The sequence below is a fragment of the Melitaea cinxia genome, chromosome 26 (genome assembly GCF_905220565.1).
Source record: "Melitaea cinxia chromosome 26, ilMelCinx1.1, whole genome shotgun sequence".
In the NCBI taxonomy this organism is placed as follows: domain Eukaryota; kingdom Metazoa; phylum Arthropoda; class Insecta; order Lepidoptera; family Nymphalidae; genus Melitaea; species Melitaea cinxia.
This window is the reverse complement of record NC_059419.1, coordinates 1,090,934-1,113,721: the sequence shown is the minus strand read 5'-3', so window position 1 is coordinate 1,113,721 and position 22,788 is coordinate 1,090,934. Positions and strand designations below refer to the sequence as shown.

The window sequence follows — 22,788 nt, the reverse complement described above, 5'->3', positions numbered from 1 at the left end:
CATCCAGCCTACACCGGCAATCTTACGTAGATCGTCGATCTGTCTACGAGAGCCATGTAACATTTATATTGCATATTTAATCAAAGCTTTTAAGACTAAACTAGATTTTACTAGACTACCTTAACCTAGGCTTTAGTTTCATTATTTTAACTCTGTCTAAGGCGTAAGTGCCTCTTAATTTTGTTAAGGAGTAAATTTTATACACTTCGTTAATGTAATTAAGGCTAGGCTTGTTCATATCACAAATATTTTTATTATTATACTCGTATCTCCCTTCATCATAGATTAGAAGCTCAAACTCCTTAAATATATCTTCAATGCCTACTTTAATACTAAAACAAAGATTAACCATAGTAATGCACTTATAAGTAAAGGTATCACACAATAGTAGAGAATGTACAGCCATATTTATAGAGCGCTATCAGCAGATAACAATGGAAAGTTTGGAGTTGAGGACACATAGTGTCGTTTAAGACAATCAGATGTATTGAGCGAACTGAATCCAGTAGGTGAGGTTCAAGACAGCGAAGAGTAGGGGGAAGAAGACACGCGAGAAACGGTCGATACTGATGGCCCTCATACGCGCCTTGGCCGCTTCAGCTGGTTCCTTTGGATCAAGAGGAAAGCATTACAAAACAGTGCTGTTGAAGAAGCAGAACATATCTAAAATTAAAAAGTTAATAAAATATTTCGTATTATTTATTTTTGTATTAATAATAATAATAAATACTCTTTATTGTACACCACAAAGAAACATTACAAAAAAAGTGATACATACAAAGAAAGATGTACAAAGGCGGTCTTATCGCTAAGAGCGATTTCTTCCAGACAACCTTTGGGCATAGCGATGTGTTACTTTACACATTAGGGAATTCTAAACATTTTTTAATATCATATCACACACCCAAGGTCGCTCAGAACCGAATATAAAAATCATCATATCAAAAATTTCGATCTAACAGGTACATCGTTCCATAATTTACTTAATTGGTTAGAGCACCGACACGGTGAGTCGGAGATAGAGGTTCGATTCCCGCTGGAACGGTCGATTTTGGATATGATATTAAAAATGTTAGCAAAATATTTTATTTTAAGCGATATTATCCTGTATTATCTTAATATAATATCGACGTGTCGCGAGTTCGATCCCCACATATGACAAACATTTTTATTGGCCATATAGACGTTTGTCGTGGTCTGGGTATTTGTGCTTGTATCTTATGTGTGTATGCGGACCTTCGACACAAGAGAAAATCATACTGGGGGCCGTTAAGTGTATAACGTTTATAAGAGTATCGCCGAGTTGCACGAAGAGAAATTAAAATTTAAGTAGTGATTAAACTAATTTAATCGCAAGAATTGTATGAAATTCTTGTGATTAAATTAGTTTAATCTCTACTTAAATTTTAATTTTGTTTCGTGCAACTCGGCGTAAATAATATAGTAAAAATCTGTGACAAAAAAAAAACTAAATTGTTGATTCTGACAGTCTAATAAAGAGTAAGTTTTAGAAAGATGAAAAGATATGGTAATATAAAATTCATCCCATACTCAATAGTACGAGAAAACATATTTTTAGTAGAACTTAGGTTTTTATTTCAAACACAGAAGTGTCATAATTTGAAGGTATCCTAAATTGATAGTATGTAGTGACCAATATTATCACTGTCCAAAATTTAATGACAACATAATCCACCAGATTTGTTCAAATGATGAATTAACACAGCGTTCTAATGAAATGTATCTATCATTCCTTGACATAGATTTGAATGGATAAATCCCAGCCAATGTGTGTTTGCTAAATCTTATCAAACTTACCAAAACATTTCATTTCGAATATAACAAATTGGTGTTTCATGCTGTACCTTTTTTACGTTTATTAATCTCGTCGTAACCATGACCATTAAGTTAAGTCTGAAGTTGTGAACATCTAAAAACATCTAGAAACTATGTTGTGGGACGTACCATCGACCTAAAATCGACGTTTCAAAATAGAGTCTGTTTGAAAACCACGAGAGTCTAAGCATAAATAAAATGAAAAAGTTGCTTTAGACCTGTTCAACTTACTACGTTGTTATTTATAATTAAGTTCACTTTTGAATCTATTAATTGTTGGCAATTGGCATTTCATATCTGAAAAGATATGTGAGTTTAGTGGGTTTCTTAAAATCAAACGTTACAATCGAACAGTAGTTCGATAATTTTGATAATCATGGATGGTATTCCGCAGCAAAAACACTGAAAACAGTTGCTATCGCTATCATAGTCGCAATCACAAGTTGTCAAATAACGATGAAACAGCAAATGACATGGAAATTATATTTTTACCACATCAGCGAGCAAACTTTGTTTTGCCATATTTTGTTCGTGAACATATTTTTTTAATTTTTTTTTGATTTTTTTTAAATTATCTTGTTCTGAAAATAACGAATACATAAAAAGCATTATTCAATTTGGTGTCGTTCGAAAGTTATACGTTAGACTTTGGCGATTCGTTTTTACTTTATTTAATCAAATTTATTTGCCTCAGCTTAGTGCAATCGTTCTACATATAAATTACACTGTATGATACGATCCAAATTGTTTTATTTTATTAAAAATGATTAGAACTTTGATCAAAACTACACAGCTGATATATGATGAAACATTGTGAAATACGGTACACGTCAAATATATTCAAATGGCTTTCTACTTGCAGCTCTTGTTTGACAAATACCATCAATTTTGTTAACACTAACATGTCAGTCCTATTTTGCTTTGCATCAGTCAATCCATTACGAATATCCACCATTTATACCTTTAGAACGTTTCATCACACTATATTAAAATGATTTTTGAAAGTTACTTAAATTTGAAACTATAATGTGTTTACTTGTGTATACAAAAAAATATATGAACTGTAATGTAACGTTTACCTTTGGTTTAGCAGCTCGATCGTCAAGTATGATGTTGACCAAACAGTACTCCATCAACGCCATGAACACAAAACTGCAAGAGAAAATATTACTATAGGTGTAGCGACATCTATCTCGCGACATACAAACTAAAGAAAACTGACGTATTCTTCATCGCGCTATCAAAGTTATCAGACCGATTGAGTATACCTATATATAAGAACCCGACAAACAATCGTCGAAGCAGTAGCCCACCAGACACAACACCCGCCTGGTTGGAAGATCCTCCCTTTTCGATGGCGAACCAGGAACTCAACACCCTGTTCCTCACTCACCCCCCAAATAGGTATATTTCACTAGACGCATCGCGTGGTTTACTTCGCGTAATTACGGGATAAAATTTAGCCCACGTATTTTTCTGGATTTCTAGATTTACGTATCAAGTTTCATTACCGTTAAGTAGGTTTACGAGAAAGAGTATAGCCTGCAACATTCCACTTGGGCATAGGCCTCTTTCTTCATGTAGGAGAAGGGTTGCTCTCCGAGTAGTGTTTTACTTTTCTTTCTCTTCTTTATAATACTTATTTTCAAAGATGTGTTGAGTTAGCCCATAATTGCAATGTATAATAAAAAAATTAACCTACTGTTAATTATTTATTAAAAAATAATTGTAAATTTAAACATTGCGTTGACTTCCAATATGATAAAAGAATAAAAATGACAGATTGAAATAAATGATTTTTTTTTTTTTTTTTTTTTTTTTTTTTTATTCAAAAGTGATTAAGATTGAGATGAGACTCACACAGTGCACACAGACATGAAGGCGTCCACGGCCTTCAGATAGGACACGGGAGGCAGTTGAGCCTGCGACTTCGCGTGTTGAGTGGAGAGCGTGAGCAGTGACGTCACGCCGAGCGTGACGCGCGCCGGCGCTGCGTCCGGCTTGATCCAGAACGACACCCACTGGGACATTTGTGCTTGCCTCATTTTTGTTTTAAGTTCTTTTATTATGTACTAGCGACCCGCCCCGGCTTCGCACGGGCGCAATGCTGATACTAAATATACTACAGAATGTCTTTATTTATAGTGTGAAGTTAGCTTATGACATGGTTATAAACATAATAACAGCAATAGTCAAATATATGTCGTTAGATTACACGTTGTTACAGAATGCGTTGAAGAAATAAAGGTTCACTGCTCGTTCCACGTAGGTGATAGCGTGATTATATGTAGGCTATATGTTGCCCCGACTTCTTAATAATATTCGTGCCAAATTTGAAGTAAATCCATACAAACACCATCCAGACAGACAGACAAAAGACAAAAATTCTAAAAACTATATTTTTGGCTTCGGTATCGATTGTAGATCACAACCCAAGTATTCTTTTAAAAAAATATTCAATGTACAGTTTTGACTTTCCTACCATTTTATTATATGGATAGATTTTAATATGCTAGTGGCCGTCCAGTGGTTGAAATTATTATTATACTTCTATAATAATAATAAACAAAAGAGTATAAATACGTGTGTGTGTCAAAAGCATGGTAGTGTGTGTAATGTTTCTTTAATTGATTTAGTGTATTTTTTATGCATAACTTTCAATAATGAAAGTGAACGAAGCGAAAGAAGTATGTAAGGATCGTAGCAAGTGGAAGGAAGTGGTCTCTGCCTACCCCTACGGGAAAGAGGCGTGATTATATGTATGTATGTATTTATGCATAATTCGAAAAATATTCGCATCCTGCACTCCTTCTCTATATAAGGTGTGCAAACGCTTAACAAAAATAATCTATTCATATAACACGGATATCATACAGTACATGCAATTATACTTTATTGCCACAAATGTAATCTTGTGGTTCTTTTGAAAGTAAAAACGCTATTAAATCTCTATATTTATCAAGATTGAACCAACCACAAGATGAAGTATAGTATATTGATATGACACTCACATAACACTTGACATTATGACTTAAGTTTTTTTTTTGTCGCTGTACATTAAAAGTTCAAAGCAAGTAAGGGGTTCTATTCATTTTAAATTATACTCAAACATTATGTTATCATTAATATTTTTATTTATTGACGAACTCACCGACATGATGACGATAAGACAGGTCGGTATGTATGTGTTGAACAAGTGGTAGCCCAGACGTCGTTTCAACTTGAAGATTACCTCCAGACATGTGAAGTTACCTAAAATTTAGAAAGAAAATAATATTAATGTAAAAGAAAATGGACAAGAAGACTGCTTTATAGCAGACTTCAAAAGAGTAGGTTCTCGATTCGAATGTGTTTTTTATGTGTGTTACCTCATAATTTTATTGGGTGTACCGATTTTGATCATTTTTATATTCGAAAGCTGATACTTATGTACTTCCATTTAAATTTGATCAAGAGAACGATTAGTTTTTCGACTACCTACATCGTATTATTTTTGTTTACTTTATATTATTATTAGTTTTGCCAAGAGCAAATTGGAATACTGCTATCAGATCTGGTCTCCAACTTCTAAAACATACATTGCGAGGATTTAAAGCGTCCAAAAAAGGGTTATTAAACATTATACAACCTTTCAAGGTTACAGAACCAACCGAGTCATAGTAATGTAAACTCAACTATTTCAAAATTAAATCATTGGCTGTTCGTGGACGTCTTCTTGAACTTAAGCTTTTACATATATGTTCTTAATGGTAAAATGGACAGTGAACGACTGTTGGAGAGACTCAACATTAATGTACCTAGAATACATACCCAGGTAACATCAATAGAAAAGTTTAAATAAACTCGAAAAAATACTAAAATATTTTAAATAAGGAAAACGTTATATAAATTATAAATAAACCAAAAATCACACTATAATACAAGCGAAACATAATTAGGGTTAAGACTTATAATATAACTAGCTGACCCGGCGAACTTCGTATCGCCTAACACAAACTTTATCGTATGGTATTAAAGTTCAAATTGACTTTTAAGTATTATCACAAATCTTTTGTATGGGAGTATAGAAAAGTGTTGTTTTTAGACTTTTTCAGGAAATTAAAATTTTTTTTTGGAATTTTTCTCTCCGTAAGAACCATCCTCGTACTTCAAGGAAAATTTTAAAAAAAGAATTAGCGAAATCGGTCCAACCGTTATCGAGTTTTGCGCTTGGCAACACATTCAGCGACTCATTTTTATATTATAGATCACTGTTACTCTTCAAATTCGAAATGTAATTGAGGATAGATAAAATAATAACATGTTTACTCATAGTAAAACGATTATATATTTTTATTTTTATTTATATTATTTTTTATTCTGACTAGACATATGGCGTGGTTTCACTCTAATATATGATTACTTTTCGTGTCGACTATTTCTGAGAATGACCATATCATGCCTTTGTTTGACTATTAGGTAACAGCCAATCATTGGTATTTTATAATAATAAAATACATTGGTTCATATATACACCCAATCTTAGCATGACAGTCGAAGCCACAATCCCATAATGAGCTAAAAAGTATAGTTATTGCTAACATCGCTGTAAAGGATAAGTCAAACAGTTATACAGATTACTGTTTCGCCTTTATTAGCTGTGTCAATAAAAAGGTTTCAAGCAACGCAAAAAAATATAATTCAGGCGACTTAATCTTGAGTACTTGAAAACAAACGAACTCGTTAATTATATATAATCAAGATAACTACATAAGTATATTGTTCTTTTTGGAATTTATTTTCTACTAACTGCTGCACGCGACGTCGTCTGAGTGAACGCTATACAGCACCAAAAATACCTACGATTATACCTTTTAAAATAACATTCATTTACCCGTTTCTTCTTTACATTTCATATCTACAGAAAAATGGCGCTGCTTTAAAATTGACTTGTCTACTTATATTCATTTAATTATGTTTATCGGCTTAGTTACTTACATTGCGTGATTTTTATAGTGTGAATCTAGCTTATATAGCATAGTTATTAACATAATAACAACAACATTTAAATATGCGTCGTTAAATTACACGTTGTTACAGAATGCGTTGAAGAAATAAAGGTTCATTGCTCGTTCCCCGTAGGTGATAGCGTGATAATATGTAGCCTATATGTTGAACCGACTTCTTAATAATATTCGTGCCAAATTTGAAGTAAATCCATGCGGTACTTTTTAAGTTTATCCCGGACATACATACAGACAAACAGACAAAAATTCCAAAATCTATATTTTTGGCTTCGGTATCGATTGTAGATCACGCCCCAAATATTCTTTTAAAAAATATTTAATGTTAATATAAATAAATATTAAAATATTTAAGTTTTGACTTTCCTACCATTTTATTATACTCGTATGTATATAATAATAATAATAATAATAATAATAATAAATTTATTTGTGAAAACACACTGCATCAGGTTAAAATTATATAAAAAGAAAACACATAGTACATAATTTACAACAAGGACTAAATACAAAGAGTAAAACGTAAAACAAAACAAAAAAAAAAAGAGATACAACATAAGCTTATCGATTTAAAGTATTTAACTAAATACATTTTTATATAAGTTTGCAGCATGCCTCACAAAAAGGTGTGACCTCAGTTTACGTTAGGACTGTTAGTCCTAATACTGGTTATAATACTGGTATATAGACTACGAACGCTTGTTTCTATATAACAGAATGTTATCATAGGACTTGAATGTCAGAAGTTAAACGTACCAGCCAATTTTCTTATTATTTCCGTTAGCAGGTTTTAAAATGTTTTCTAGGCTCATTATTTTTATTCTCAAAGATTGTCAATGTATCTCTGCTGATTCAAGTTTCTTTTCAAGTGTACGAATTGGAGCTTAATTTGCCACACTATTCCTCAGCGGATTGGTAAAATGTCGTAATTTCTCCCAAATCATGTAAGTTTTTTATGAAACCTAAGTACAAGATGAATTTTAATGCCTTTAACCTCCACAATCTGTATACATCTCCACATACTGTATTTTGAGATTCGCATAAAGGCTTGATATTTACGAATAGCACAGAATCTTAACTTACCAGTAGAATAAACTTGAGTACAATCTGCAGTCCTGTTCTGGACCAGCTCGAGTTGAGGCAGCTCGATGTTCTCGTCGACCACCAGAGGAACTTCAGGATCCCATTGGAAAATGAGATCGTCTGTTGTGTGGGACACTGGAATAATGGTGATTTGTGTAAAATAAAAGTTAAGTTTTCATATATCACATATAAGTTACTAGCTGACCCGGCAATCTCCTTGCCGCTAAACGCTATTAAAAATAGGGGTTGGTGGTAGAAGGGTTTAAATTTAGAGTTGTATGTATTTTTCAATGCCAAATCATCATAAAATAAATGGATCACCCTTATTATTTAGGGGTATAAAAATAGATGATGGCCGATTCTCAGACCCAACAAAAATGCACATAAAATTTTATAAAAATCGGTCCAGGTACTTCGGAGGAATTTGGCAACACAATGCCAAAACTTAGATACTTTTACTGTCTTGTATTTACTCTACCACGGACCTGATATCCGATCTTAACGAGTATACTCCAGTTGCGTATCAGAGCTGACAGACACCACTTTAATGCTTTGTTTGAAATATATTTTAAGGTACTATGTATTTTTTCTGTTGGGTAATCTGGAGATCGCTATTTAGTGATAAGATCGCCCATTGCACTATATGTATCTAATATTAAGGCTTGCTATGTATACTATCTTTAGTTGCGATAAAGTGGTTTATTATAATTATTATTATTTTAAACATACGAAGACGCTTCAAATACTTTCGCTTTAGAAAGATAGGCTAATTCTAAAAAATTCTAGAAAGATAGGCTAGATCTAAATTATATATTTTTAATTTGACCGCTTCCTCGAGGCAAAATTACAGCAATAAATTTAAATACGTGCAAAACCATATATACGAATTTAGTTGATGCCACAACGTTAACTTTAAAAATGGCAAATTCATATATTTTTTTTTTAATTTTGCCATCGATCGTCTTCCATTTAAATTAATACAAAAACTAGGTCACATTCAAGGTACCGAAAAATCCATTAGACGTTTTAAAAGTATAACACAAGAACACAACCCAAACTTTAGTGTTACTCGACGGTCCAAACAAATAACAAGTGGACCTCAAAAATAACCTTCAAGTGGGCTTTACCTATTTATGGACCTTCTCAACACCGGCTCGATCACGGCCCTCCAGAGATCTTCAGATAAAACGAGCTGACATCACAAGAGAGAAGAGTACTTGCCCTACATTTAAGGTGCTACTTGACGAATCAATTTTTTTCATATCGCCCAACAAACTTTTCTACGGGAGTGTTTTCAAATATTTGGCGATGCAGCCAATAGTGTTGCAGTTTAAATATATATCTTTATAAATAAAATTGCCGTTTTTATTAATATTTTTTTTGTTAAAAAAAACCGACTTCAATTCATATCGACAATTAGCTCAAAAATACATGAGAAGCACCAGCTTTCGATTACAAAAAGAATGATCAAAATCGGCACACCCAGTAAAGAGTTATGATGAGACATCTTCCTATTATTTAATTTATTTTATTTATAGTTATAGCATAGTACGTGTGTGCCGTTGAACTATTGAAGTAGGTACCAACTACGATTCTAAATATACAGGTCTTTGAACTGAACTGAGGTCTTAGGTCTTTATTTACATTCATTTCAATAACTGAACTTTGATAAGGACCCTATTTGTCATCTATACAAATAAATAAAATTGGAGTGTATGTTTGTAATATCAAAATAACCGCTTTTTGCTATATGCATATGGATGTATACACGGTACATATACCAAAATAACATTTTTTACAATTTTTGTTTGTCTGTCTGTTTGTTCCGGCTAATCTTTAAAACGGCTGGACTGATTTCCATGGGACTTTCACTGGCAAATAGCTGATGTAATAAGTAGTTACTAAGGCTATTTTTATTTTAAAAAATTATGTATTTTGTAACTGCGAACTGAACAATATATTTTTAATTCGACGCGGACGAAGTTGTGGGCACCGCAAGTTTTTAACATAACTAGTGAATGTTAAGTTCCGTGTAACTCTTTTGTCTACAAAATATTGCGAAAATAATATTTGTAATAAATTTTGGGATGTAAAGTAAGCGATTTTGATATCAAAGACAACTTGCTCTGGCTGCCATTAAAAAGACAGTAGATGATACTTTACAAAGATGGATAAAGTTATGTTATAACCAAGGAACTGATTGCTTACATAACGGATTGACCCATTAAAAAAAGTTTGTTTATACCAAATAAGCTCGTTATTTGGGGTGCCACACGGGCTCACTGAAAGAAACCTAATGAATAATCTTTATTAAAATGTTACCAAGCTGGATCAATTTTGAAGATATTGATCACTGGTGATGAAATAGGGATCACCTAAAACAAGAACATGCAAAAAAATCATGGTCAGAGGGTAGTCAAGTGCCCCAGACTGAAGGCGAAACCTAGATTAAGACGCTATAAGACGATTCTGCGGTTATGGTTCTACTGTCAGCAACTAGTAAGACAGCTAATAAATTGAGATTTTTTTGTTGGTGATTGATCAATATAATAATGAGCGGTCTTTCTCTACAAATAATTTTGGCCATAAGTTAAAAATTAAAAGTCTTAGGAAATATTGATACATCGACCATCCAGCCTTGACCTTACACCCTCAAATCTTTATCTGTTTCGTTCTCTTTAGAATTGTTCAGGAAGTTTTAGGTTAACATTAAAAAATTATGACAAAACTACTTGTCGCATTTATTGTATCAAAAACCCCCCAGAATTTGAACAGGAACGGGATTATGTCACTAGCTGAATCAATCACCCAAATTTTATTGACAACAACAAACCGTTTTATCTCCGATAATGAAAACTTTTTTTTTTTTTTTTATGTCACTAGGTCGGCAAACAAGCATACGGCTCACCTGATGGTAAGCGAATACCGTAGCTTATAGACGCCTGCAACACCAGAGGCATCACAAGCGCGTTGCCGACCCAATCCCCAACCCCCCCAGGAGCTCTGGTCACCTTACTCACCAACAGGAACACAATACTGCTTGAAAACAGTATTATTTTGCTGTGATCTTCTGTAAGGTCGATCATCATCATTATTACAGCCTATACAGTCCACTGCTGGACATAGGCCTCCACAAGTTCACGTCAAAAATAACGTGAACTCATGTGTTTTGCCCATAGTCACCACGCTGGGCAGGCGGGTTGGTGACCGCAGTACTGGCTTTGTCGTACCAAAGACGCTGCTGCCCGTCTTCGGCCTGTGTATTTCAAAGCCAGCAGTTGGATGGTTATCCCGCCATCGGTCGGCTTCTTAAGTTCCAAGATGGTTGTGGAACCTTGTTATCCCTTAGTCGCCTCTTACGACACCCACGGGAAGAGAGGGGGTGGCTAAATTCTTTAGTGCCGTAGCCACACAGCACAATCGATAAAGTATCGGTAATCGGTAAGGTCGATATATCGTCTTTATATTTGTGTTGTAGATCATCCAATTATTAAGTTTGACACATATGCCATGCGTAACGTTTTAATTTACTTTTCAAAGACGACACTTAAAACGTAATAAAGAGAGCTTTTAGTTCTAATTAAGCTTTTGAAGTACTGAGCTAATTGCCACTTCACTAACATGCGACAGCGGGTCGGAGGTGAAGTGTCTTAGTACAAACTTTTCATGCAAAAATGTGTGAGAATAGTGTGAGGAAGACTCACATAGGTGGGATGCTGTACTGGTGCATAATTTATATTTGTTATCAAACTTAAAAGGTTTATGCTTGACTACGATCATACAAATAAACGTATATTGTTGGACGGCGCCCAGTTGAATTTAGCCACATGATACAATCATAAACCACTACGAATCGATAGACATTTGTATTTTTTTTTTGATATCGCAGGGTAACCCATTGACGGGTGATATCCAGGATGCCCGGGTAGGCATTCCTAGACCGTATGTCGGCTTCAGCACTTGGGGGTGTACTACCGACCAAAACCCCTGCGGGAGCCTTCAGCCGCTATTTGCCGAACACAGTATAAGTTACTGGGTTTTAAGCTAACTGTCGTGATTTTGATCCTCCAACCAAACCAACTCCAGCTGAATAGCCACAAACCAGTGCTGTGACCGTTGTGCAAATGCATCGTCCCGAATATCCGAATAATAGAGGCGTTTATTATTTGGCCAAAGGACCTTAAAAATGGTTCGTTTTGTTTCGCTTATCTAGCCGTGAAGACAGTTCTACGTACATGTTTTATGGTATCAAGTTGTTTCTAAGACTCGATTTTTTCTGCTTTTACCGTCTTTTGTCCCCATTCTTATTATGTCGTTTAATGCTTTCAACCTAGATACAATGTTATATGGCTTAATGCAGATGTAACATAATTTTTTTAAATATTTCTCGTATAATCAGAATCTTTAGTAATTTTAAATAAAAAAGGTAAAAGTTGTGATTAAATATTTTTAAATTAAAGTAGTTCACGCTTACATTTTTTTTGTGACAACCTATTCACAGGGGAAGATTATAGTCTATAGGCTATAAAATGTTACGCTACAACTCATACTAATAGATTACTAGACATAATTATTACCTAGCCAGGTTATACTAATTAAAAAACTAATCTATGCGTTAATTTCATGGTAAACGTGTATTAGGTTCGGGTTTTGTTGTATTGAACTGCCTTTATACATAAAACATCCATATAATATATAAAAATGAATGTTTGTCTGTATTTCCTTTAGAGAATCGTAAACTATTCATTTGATCAGGCCATGATCTTCAGCAAAGTGTTGTGCATGAGCCCACAAAGGTTTCTGAGTTGGTACGATAAAAAAAAAACCGTAGCAACGCGCGCAGTGTAGAAGCTAGTAATTTATATTAATAAAAATTAATAGTTGAAGCAGTGTAGCTAAGCTCTAAACTGAGGATGGCTGTACCAATTCTAGCTGATTTTTTGTAAGCTTTCTAATTCTTAGTCGAAGGTTCTTACGTAATGATAAATTTAAGAAAAGACGATTCGAAAGTGCTTTTGAAGCCTATTTAAATACAGAAATTTTTTATTTTGATTTGATTTTGTAATATTATTTATACTCTTCATGGTTACATACGATGTAATTATAAATAAAATCACGTCACGTACAATTTGGTAAAGAGTTAAGTAGACTATCGGATAATTCTGTTGTAGCAAAGTTTTGTACATTGAGAACTGAACAAACATACGGGGAATTTATAATAAGCGGTAACAACGAGTTTATAACACGAGGTAAGCCGCAGTAAGCTGCTCACAGCATGATAGAATAAGGGGCAGTTTAGCAACAGTAGTATCTACTACTAGAAGATCATAGAATATTAGCATTGCTACATTTTCAGGAGTATTTTGTAGTAATTTCGTGCTTTACCTTTAATGAAAATATTTGTCAAAAGTGACGTTATAGGATTAGGGAAATCTTATTTTATGCTAATTGTTCCTGTTATGGAGTAGGTGCAGGCGTTAAGAGAATACAATTCGTCTAGAGAAGACAACCACGTGTTGGCAAACGCAGTGTGGGACGTCCTCCGGTCCTCTGGACCGACGATCTAAGTAAGGTTGGCGGTGTAGGCTGGATAAGGAATGCGGAAAACCGCGGTGCCTGGTGTGAACTTGGGGAGGCTTATGTCCAGCAGTGGACTGTAATAGGCTGAACTGATTATAGAAGACAACGCAATGACGTATTTCAGCAGCATTTCATGGAACTTAAAAGGGTTTGGATCACTGTGACTTTTTACGATATTAGGATTTTTTATTAGGCTACATCAAATGCATAAAAATACTTCCATTAACCCAACATTCATGTAATAAAATATAATTTATAGATTAAAACAGTTTTAATTTAGTGGTAAACTTAAATCATAAAATGTGTTTCACTATTCTGGTTACTTTATAAATATGTGAGTAAAAATAGCACAGAGTGACATAATCTGCGTGACGACAAAAGCGCTTCAAGCTCTGCTTGATCGCTCGTTATATATTCGAAAGCCCTCGAGTAACGCCAGGCACACGTCTAATCTTTGAGCCTTTGTTCTCTTTGACTTAAAAGAATTGAATATTAATTAACGTAAAAAGCTTTAAATATCTTTGTCTTGTAATCATCTAATTTTTTGAAGGTCAAAAATAAAAATTCTTTTTTAAAATTTAAATTTTCAAGCTATAGGTAAATGTTGCAAACTTTTTATTTTATGTGACAGTGGAGAAATTATTTGTGCTATTTCAGCACTATTGAGTTTTTAAATTTAAAAAGTTAATCAATAATATTAAAATTTTATAAGTTGCAATTTTTATTTTATTTTAAATATATATTTTCTCGAGTAGATATTATTATTATCGATATTTTGGTGTCGACACGTATCACGCTGACCTTCATCATGAGGACCGGACATGTCGCCGAAATATCGGAAATCTAAAACAATAAATCACTAACCGGTCCAGCACAAATAAATAATATAGCACAAAGTGTTAATACTAACCGTATCGATTTCAAAACTTTTTATTACACCATATATTTAACAAGAAACTAAACCTTATATATAAAATTCTCGTGTCACAATGTTAGTTACCATATTTATGAAATGATGATTTTCGTGAAATTTTGTGTGCATATCGGGTAAGTCTGAGAATTGTCCAACATCTATTTTATATATCCCTAAATGATTATTATATACTTTATTGCACTAAAAATAATGTACAGAAAAATTATACAAAAAGTTGATGGCAAAGGTGGACTTATCTCAAGAAGAGATCTCTTCCAGTCAACCAATGTTCATGAGAGAGAGTGTCATATAGGGTAATGATAAGGGTGACCCACCGGTAAATATATTTTTTAATTTTTTTTACACAATTTTACATGTTTATTTTATTATGGTTTAGCATTGAAAAATACATACAACCGTAACTTTTTATCCTTCTACCACTAACCCCCTTTTTTAATAGCGTTTAGCGGCAAGACAACGTTTGCCGGGTCAGCTAATAAAATATGTGTCTGTCATTTGTACTGAATTATATCATTTCACCGTTTGAAATATACTGGGATTTTTAAGTAGTAATTTAAAAAAATTAATTTTTGTCTCCATGACCTTATACTGATAAGAAATAATTGTGTTTGCTCGCAAACGAAAAAAAAAAACCGACTTCAATTATATCGACGAGTAATACAACGTAGATCGACGAAAAATAGTCAAGTAACTACGCGTTATCAAAGATTACTCAAAAAGTATTTATCAGATCTCAATAAAATTTACATGTGACCACATGACAAACATCAGCTTTCGATTAAATTAAAAATTATTAAAATCGGTACACCCAGTAACAAGTTATTGTGGATTTTCAAGAGTTTACATTAAAAAAAAAAAACATTCGAATTGAGAACCTCCTCCTTTTTTGGAAGTCGGTTAAAAATAAACGAATAAAACTTAATATAATAAACACACAGTTGCACTTCATTAGAGAAATGTTGTCAGCACTCAGGCTGACAATTATACCACAACTGTAAAAAAAATATATTTACGTTTTGCATTGTAAATATATTAAAATTATAAATTTAATTTGAAAATAAGTGTGAAAGTGACTGAATGATATTAAAGTTTATATGAAGTGTTTTTCACTTTGTGCTTGCATATTTTTAAACAAAATTAGCACGAGATAAGTAAGATTTATGTTAAGGACTGGGTCAAGTTTAAACTGAATACAGCCTCTTACTTAAATAACACTATTTAATTTAAAAACTAGTCTCGATTTTTATTTCTGGGTGTTTTTTTTTCGAATTACAATTTTTTTTCTTGCAAAGATAGCAAACAGGCGTACGGTACGCATGATGGTAAGCGGTTACCGTAGCTAATGGACGCTAGCACGACCAGGAGTATTGCCAGTATACTTTATTGCACTCAAAAATACATATAGAAACAAAATAATAGTAAGGTTTATGGCAAAGGTGGACTTATCTCTGAAAGAGATTTCTTCCAGTCAACCCATGGCCATGAGTAAATGTTTCATATAGCAAGGCAAACAGTGCAAGAAGTATTCATTAAGAAGAAAAATAACCCCCCCCCCCCCCCAGGAGCTCTAGCTACCTAATTCACCACAGGAACACAACACAGTAGTGCAAACAAGTATGAGAGTAGTGTTATTTAGCTGTGCTCTTGTGAATTATGACGCTAAATACTAGACTTCTAGATGATCATATCAAGATGAATTTAATCCTAATTTGAAGTATATCTCAATCAATGCACTTGTCAACATTGCCATCAATTTCGTGGAGAAAATTACGTGATGCAAATGGATACAAAAGGCACATTATGGCCAAAAATATTTTTGGCTCATTTTGCCTTTATTTGTTCAATAATTTCAAATACAGGTTCCACATAACCCTGCGTATATTACCTAAGCTTGTAATGTACCCAATGTTAAGATATAAATTTTTATTTTATTGTTTGATTTTTTTGCTACCTTAACTTTCTTTTATAATTGTCGAGTTTTTTTTTTAATTTTATTTGTATTATTATTTTTGTAAATGACACTGTTTTGACTTTCGTTAAGTGTGTATATCACCTTATGATGACATAAATGTCTTCATTTCATTTCATTACAATAAATTTCATTAAAGAGAAGATTTATGAAAGTAAAGAAATATCTGAAACAATCACTTAAATATTTGGTACACGCTTCGTATGACGAGCCGCAAATAAATTTTATTTTTGATGTAAAACTTTTTTACCCATGCTTGACTTGGGCAGTAAGTTGGTGAACGCGTGACGAGAGCGTTACGATTGGTGTGATCGGGTGAGGCGAACGGAATTTGAGAGCGTGATGAAAGTTAGATGGATCTAAAGAAGTTTTACTTCAGTCGTCTGATCTAAAGCGCTCTCGTTTTTTTTTGTTGTAGTAACATACATTTTGCTTTTTTACTTTCAAAGGCACTTTAATTATTTGTCCTCAAAATAATAACATCTAATAATAACTAATAAATAATTATTTATTTTAGGAAACATCCAAAAAACGCAATAAAAAAAATAACAATATCTTCATTGTTCTCAATGCTCTAAAAATTTCGTAACAAAATCACATACAAAAGCTGCGCTTGAATTAAAACATGAAAACAGTCAGTATCGTTTGGAAATTAATAAAATAAAATTAAAAGGGATTTTTAAATTTTATTCCGTTTGTTAAATTGAAGAGCCTGTGTTGCCGCTATTTTATTAAGGTTGCAGTACTCAGCAACTTCATTAAGCGTGTAGTGGGCGCAGATAGCAATTTTACAACTAAGTATGTATATATTCATTTATATTCAAGGGTGTTGTATACTTTGTAAACAAATGTAAGACAGTTGAGTTGGTTAACTGGAACATTTGTATCCATTCTTATCCGGGTAATCGATAACCCGGATAATTCTTCTATTATATAAGTATGCGTTTTTGAATATGGGTTGATGATGCTATGTTGAGCATGTTGTATAGTTCTGTGTAGGTAGAATTTTGAACTTATTACAATAAAACTTTCCAGAGCATCTGTAATAACGCAGGTAAAAAACGATACGGACACGATTTTTAGACAGTTTTTTTTAACAAATGATTTGGACTTACCGGGCCCCTGCAGGATGAAAATACTAGGCGTCAGGGTCCCAAATTACATGCGAGAATTTTTTTTTATACGAAAGGTTGGCAAATAAGCGCACAGTCCACACGATGGTAAGCAGTTACCGTTATCTATAGACGACTTCAACGCTAAAACCATTGCAAGTGTGTTACCGACCTCACACACCCGACCCTTCCCAGGAGCACCGGCCACGTTACTCGATACAAGAACACTACACCATTTACAGTCATTTTCTGTAAGATTGAGGCACTTCCCCAGATGGGTAGCTTCAGATTTTGAGCAGGATATTTCATCTTACTTAATTTTACCTTAATACAACTATAGTACAAACGCACAAACAACAATAAATATCTTTGTGGCAAACATTTGTTTAGAGGCTCGCACCGAACCACGTTAGACACTTGGCATTAGTAGGGTTCTTTGTTAGGTCAATGTAAAACATTGAGTGTGCCTTAGACCACACGACTGAAGTAAAACTTACGAAACGTAATTTCTCTCTTTCTTTTTTTACTAACTTATATCTTCCTTTCAGGTTCCGTTCGCTTTGCCCAATCGCACTTTTCGTAACGCTTTCGTCACGCATTCACCAGCTTACTCCTCAAGTCAAGCGTTAGCGGAAGCGTAAGTTTTACTTAAAAAAAATGGTACCTTATTGGTTGTGCCAGCCATTTAGGTAGCCATACAAATATCAAGCATTGATAAAGTAAGCATAGTTTGAAAAAATATCACCATCACTCATCACTACAGACTACTGCAGTCTACTGTTGAACTAGGCTTCCACAAGTTTTCGTCGCTGGAGGGATCCTGTTGCCTGCAGATCTGGGACCCTCCAATTAAAGCGGCTGAAGGCTCTCGCAGGGGTTTTGGTCGGTATTGCACCCCCAAATGCCCGTCTTCGGCCTGTATTTCAAAGCCAGCAGTTGGATGGATATCCCGCCATCGGTCGGCTTTATAAGTTCCAAGGTGGTAGTGGAACTGTGTAATCACTTAGTCGCCTCTTACAACACCCACGGGAAGAGAGGGGGTAGCTATATTATTTAATGCCGTAGCCACATAGCATAAAAAATATCACATGAACAACAATTAAATTCATAAAAATACCTTCAATACAGAATAAAAAACTCCCATTCAACATTAAGTTTACTTGAATCGCAAGTATTATACGTTTCATAATACTCGAAATGTATCCTCATTTAACTCTACAGTCGAGTGGCTTAATTTCTGCTTCACTTTTATGCATCTTTTGAAGCGCTCAGCGTTTCCTGCGGCATCTCGTTCAAAACTATTCGTGTCAAGGTACTTCGTTACTAGAATGAGGTTTGGATGTCATGTAGGGGTTAAATGCCTTTTTCTATTTTTGAATTTTTTCGATTTTTTATTTTATTTTAAAAAGGTTGAGGTTTTGCTTGCTTTATATTCTTGATCTTTTAGGCACAAGATAGATATACAAATAAATTAAAAGTACTGCTTCTTTATGACTGATTTTAGCCCTACAACTGTTTGTCCTGCATTAGAAATAGTATGTTTTTGGCTTAATTTAATGCTACTCGCATATATCCTGTACCTACTTCTACAATGATGATTTATAGTTTAATTTTTTTTAACATGTTTCCATATTAAGAAAATGACTTGCGTTAGTCACGAGCAGTTTGTTATCGGACACGATATGTTAAAAAATTAACCATCCGTTTAATTAACGGTTGCAAAACGAATCGTTTTCTGAATTAGCTACCGGATTTTTCTCCCAACGATTGATCGTACGAAACGTACTTTTCTAGATAATTAGTATACAACATCGGAACATAGCTTAAGTGTTTATAATTGTGTGAATTGCAATTATTCTCAGTTCCATTAAAGTTACAAATAGACAAATATGAAAAACAAAAAAAAAAAAATTTAGCGTTTGTGACTTTAGTATCGATTATATTATCTTCAAATTTTCAAAAAATCTTCAAATTTCAATTTTTTTAGCTATGTGTCTATTAATTTGAGGTTTATAACCATAGTAACGCCGCGTTGGCGCAACGGTTACAGCCATGGATTGTATCTGTTGCGCTGGCGGTTGCGGGTTCGACCCCCGCACATGATAAACATTTGTATAGGCCATAGAGGTGTTTGCCGTGGTCTGGGTGTTTGTGCAGTCTTTTTGGGTTTCCCCACGCCACGGAGAGCACGTTAAGCCCTCGGTCCCGGTTGCTATCATGTACACCTCACAGCGATCGTTACTCATAGTAGGGAATATATCAACCAAACCGCATTGGAGCAGCGTGGTGGATTAAACTCTTATCCTTCTCCTACATGGGGAATGAGGCCTATGCCCAGTAGTGGGATATTACAGGCTGAAGCGTAACCATAGAAAATAAGGAGTTTTTATAAAACATTACGGCAAATTTGTCTACAATTGGTAAAGAAATACTACTAAAAAGCAGCCATACACACCAGGTCCTCCCAGTCCTTTTTTATTTTCTGACGGACAAAATATTTAGAAACAGTAGCATTAGTGTGCACAGTAAACGTAAGTACACTTGCCCTCTAGCTGAGACCGACGCGACGGCCAATTCTAAGATATTTCACGAATAAAAAATATTTCAGCAATTCTCTTATACGAGTACAATTTATAATATTAATATTCTTGATACTAAAGTCACAAAGCTATTGACCTTACCGTATAATATCGCAAACTAAAAATCAAATTCGAAATACTCACAACTCTCCATTTGAAGCTTGCACTCTTGTGTGTCATGAGGGTAGATGAGGAAGTTCATGGCACAGCTCAGTTTCAAGGTCAACTTCACCATATAAAGAATTGTCTTGTCCTTATACAGCCAGACGTAGTGGTTTGGTATCGTCATGGTCTGAAATGTCACTGACTTCGCGTTCTTGAAGAAGGAATCCGGACGCCACATCTGTTTCAGCCAGTCGACTTCGAGAAGTCTGAAAAATTCTTTCGGATTTATCAAAATGTTTTCTTACATAAAGAATAATCCCTACTAATAATATAAATGTGACTGTAAGTTTGTTTGTTAAAAACGAAAACCACTTAACCGATATCGTGAAATTTTGTACACATATTCTTGGAGATATTAGAAGTAATATAGGATACTTTTTATTTTAAAACATCAAGCGAGCGAAACCGCGGGAAAAAGTTAGTATCGAATAATATTGTACTTATAGTTGAAATTATACATATGTCCATGTTTCATGTGTCATATTTGGTAAAAAGATTTTACAAGTAATAATTAATTAGCTCTAGCTTTCTTTACTACCGTTTAAAGTCCTAACCGTCATTCTGCGGCTAGTTATTCAATTTGGGACTTTCTGTAAATTATGCAAAATTGTTTAATAATATATGTACTAAAATAACTTTACCGATTTAACGTTATTCCTTCTAATTCTGTCTCTTAAATAAACTGTAATGATTCGATAGCTTTAACTAACATGTAAGTTTTGTATAATACACCTCTAAATACATACCTATACTCAGTTGTCATATTTTCAGGTAGTCTCAGCCGGAAATCTTTCCAGGTTTGAGCAAAAAATATGTCTGCAGCATAGGTCTGTGAGGAAAAATTCAAGTTTCAATTTATGTACTAGTATTATTTTTAAAGAATCAGTCAGTCAGTCAGTCAGTTTAGCCTATTGCAGTCCACTGCTGGACATAGGCCTCTCCAAGTTCGCGTTTGACATCACGGTTTTCGGCAATCTTCATCCAGCCTACACCGAAGACGGTAGCGTCTCCGGTGCGGCAAAACACTTTTGTTTGAGTTCACGGTAGTAATTTAAAGAATATAAATTATTAAAGGATATCTGTCCTTACAAATAGACAATTAATATATTGTTTTCCAATGTGTACTCGAATTTTACTCATTAAATGAAACAACTTTTTTTCGGATTTTATCGCGGTTTATTAACTTTTGATTCCCGACGTTTCGGATACTTTACAGCAACCATGGTCACGGTTTACCACAGATTAAAGACTCAATTAGCACATTCTGCGTAGATAGGACTAAATAAAATATTGATGTATGTCGGGTAGTTTCGAATAACTTTGTAACATTAGGACCTCTGACACCTCAGTCCTCCCGTGACCATGGTTGCTGTAAAGTATCCGAAACGTCGGGAATCAAAAGTTAATAAACCGCGATAAAATCCGAAAAAAGTTGTTTCATTAAATAATCAATATATTCAAAATGGGTTTCCGTTCGTTATCCTATGTACAATCTCCCATTTCATATAAGAGGTAAACGACAAATACGAGTTTTTCCATAATTATACACCTACCATTATTATTAAATTCCTTTCAAATCTCTTTATCTTTATTTTGCGGAGCTCGATATTTCGACGTTATCTACGAATGTTTTGTTCACATGAAAAAAGCTTAGTAAATATCCCTTTAAAAAAAAATTGAAACGAAAATGACCATGCTAAAAATTAAATTTTTTCGTTAAATATAAAACTGAAAAAAAATTGTCTACAGTGATATTTATTAAATCAGAGTGTTTTAGAAATGTTAATTAAATATACCATAGAGTTCTCATCAATGGAGTCAAGACCCATGACAGTGACGTGAAAATTGACGATGGTGGGCTGATCGTCCTTCTTCGGAGGTCGCATCTTGTCGTACAAGCGGGGGTCGTCTGGGAGAAGGTCTTGAAAGGCCAGGAGCGTTGACCTGGTGAAATATAAAAATGTCTTTACTGCACTGTTCTGAAAGTATATGCAGATTTCACGCAATATATTGCGAATTTTATACTAAAACACAGTTTTTTAAAAGAGTAGTAACTTCTCTTCTAAAAATTAAATTAATTATTTGGTATACTTATTACTACGTTAAGAAGAATGGAAAGATGTAGATATACTGTGGATTGGTGAATATACAAGTATCGTTGTTTTTTAACCGACTTCCAAAAAAGGAGGAGGTTCTCAATTCGACTGTATTTATTTATTTATTTTTTATGTATGTTACATCAGAACTTTTGACCGTGTAGACCGATTTCAACAATTTTTTTTTTAATCGAAAGGTGGTATGTGTCAATTGGTCTCATTTAAATTTATTTGAGATCTAACAACTATTTTTTGAGTTATATCTAATAATGCGTTTTTACTTGACGCTTTTTTCGTCGACCTACGTTGTATTATACCGCATAACTTTCTACTGGATGTACCGATTTTGATAATTATTTTTTTTGTTGGAAAGTAGATATCCCTAGTTTAGTACCATGATAAGGAAACTAGGATCTGATGATGGGATCCCA

At 33.9% G+C, this 22,788-nt stretch overlaps 1 protein-coding gene across 1 annotated transcript in view; it reads right to left on the bottom strand.

Moving 5' to 3' along the window:
• Positions 1-478: 478 nt before the first annotated feature.
• The window catches only part of LOC123666516 (glycine receptor subunit alpha-2-like), a 35,095-nt gene continuing 12,785 nt past the window's right edge, over positions 479-22,788 (bottom strand). The window contains exons 2-9 of the mRNA XM_045600598.1: positions 22,058-22,205; positions 21,008-21,090; positions 20,241-20,467; positions 7,923-8,057; positions 4,988-5,088; positions 3,697-3,857; positions 2,916-2,988; positions 479-607 (exon numbers count right to left, since the gene is read on the bottom strand). Of these exons, the coding sequence (XP_045456554.1) occupies positions 479-607; positions 2,916-2,988; positions 3,697-3,857; positions 4,988-5,088; positions 7,923-8,057; positions 20,241-20,467; positions 21,008-21,090; positions 22,058-22,205 (1,057 nt within the window). The remainder of the gene's footprint in view (positions 608-2,915; positions 2,989-3,696; positions 3,858-4,987; positions 5,089-7,922; positions 8,058-20,240; positions 20,468-21,007; positions 21,091-22,057; positions 22,206-22,788) is intronic.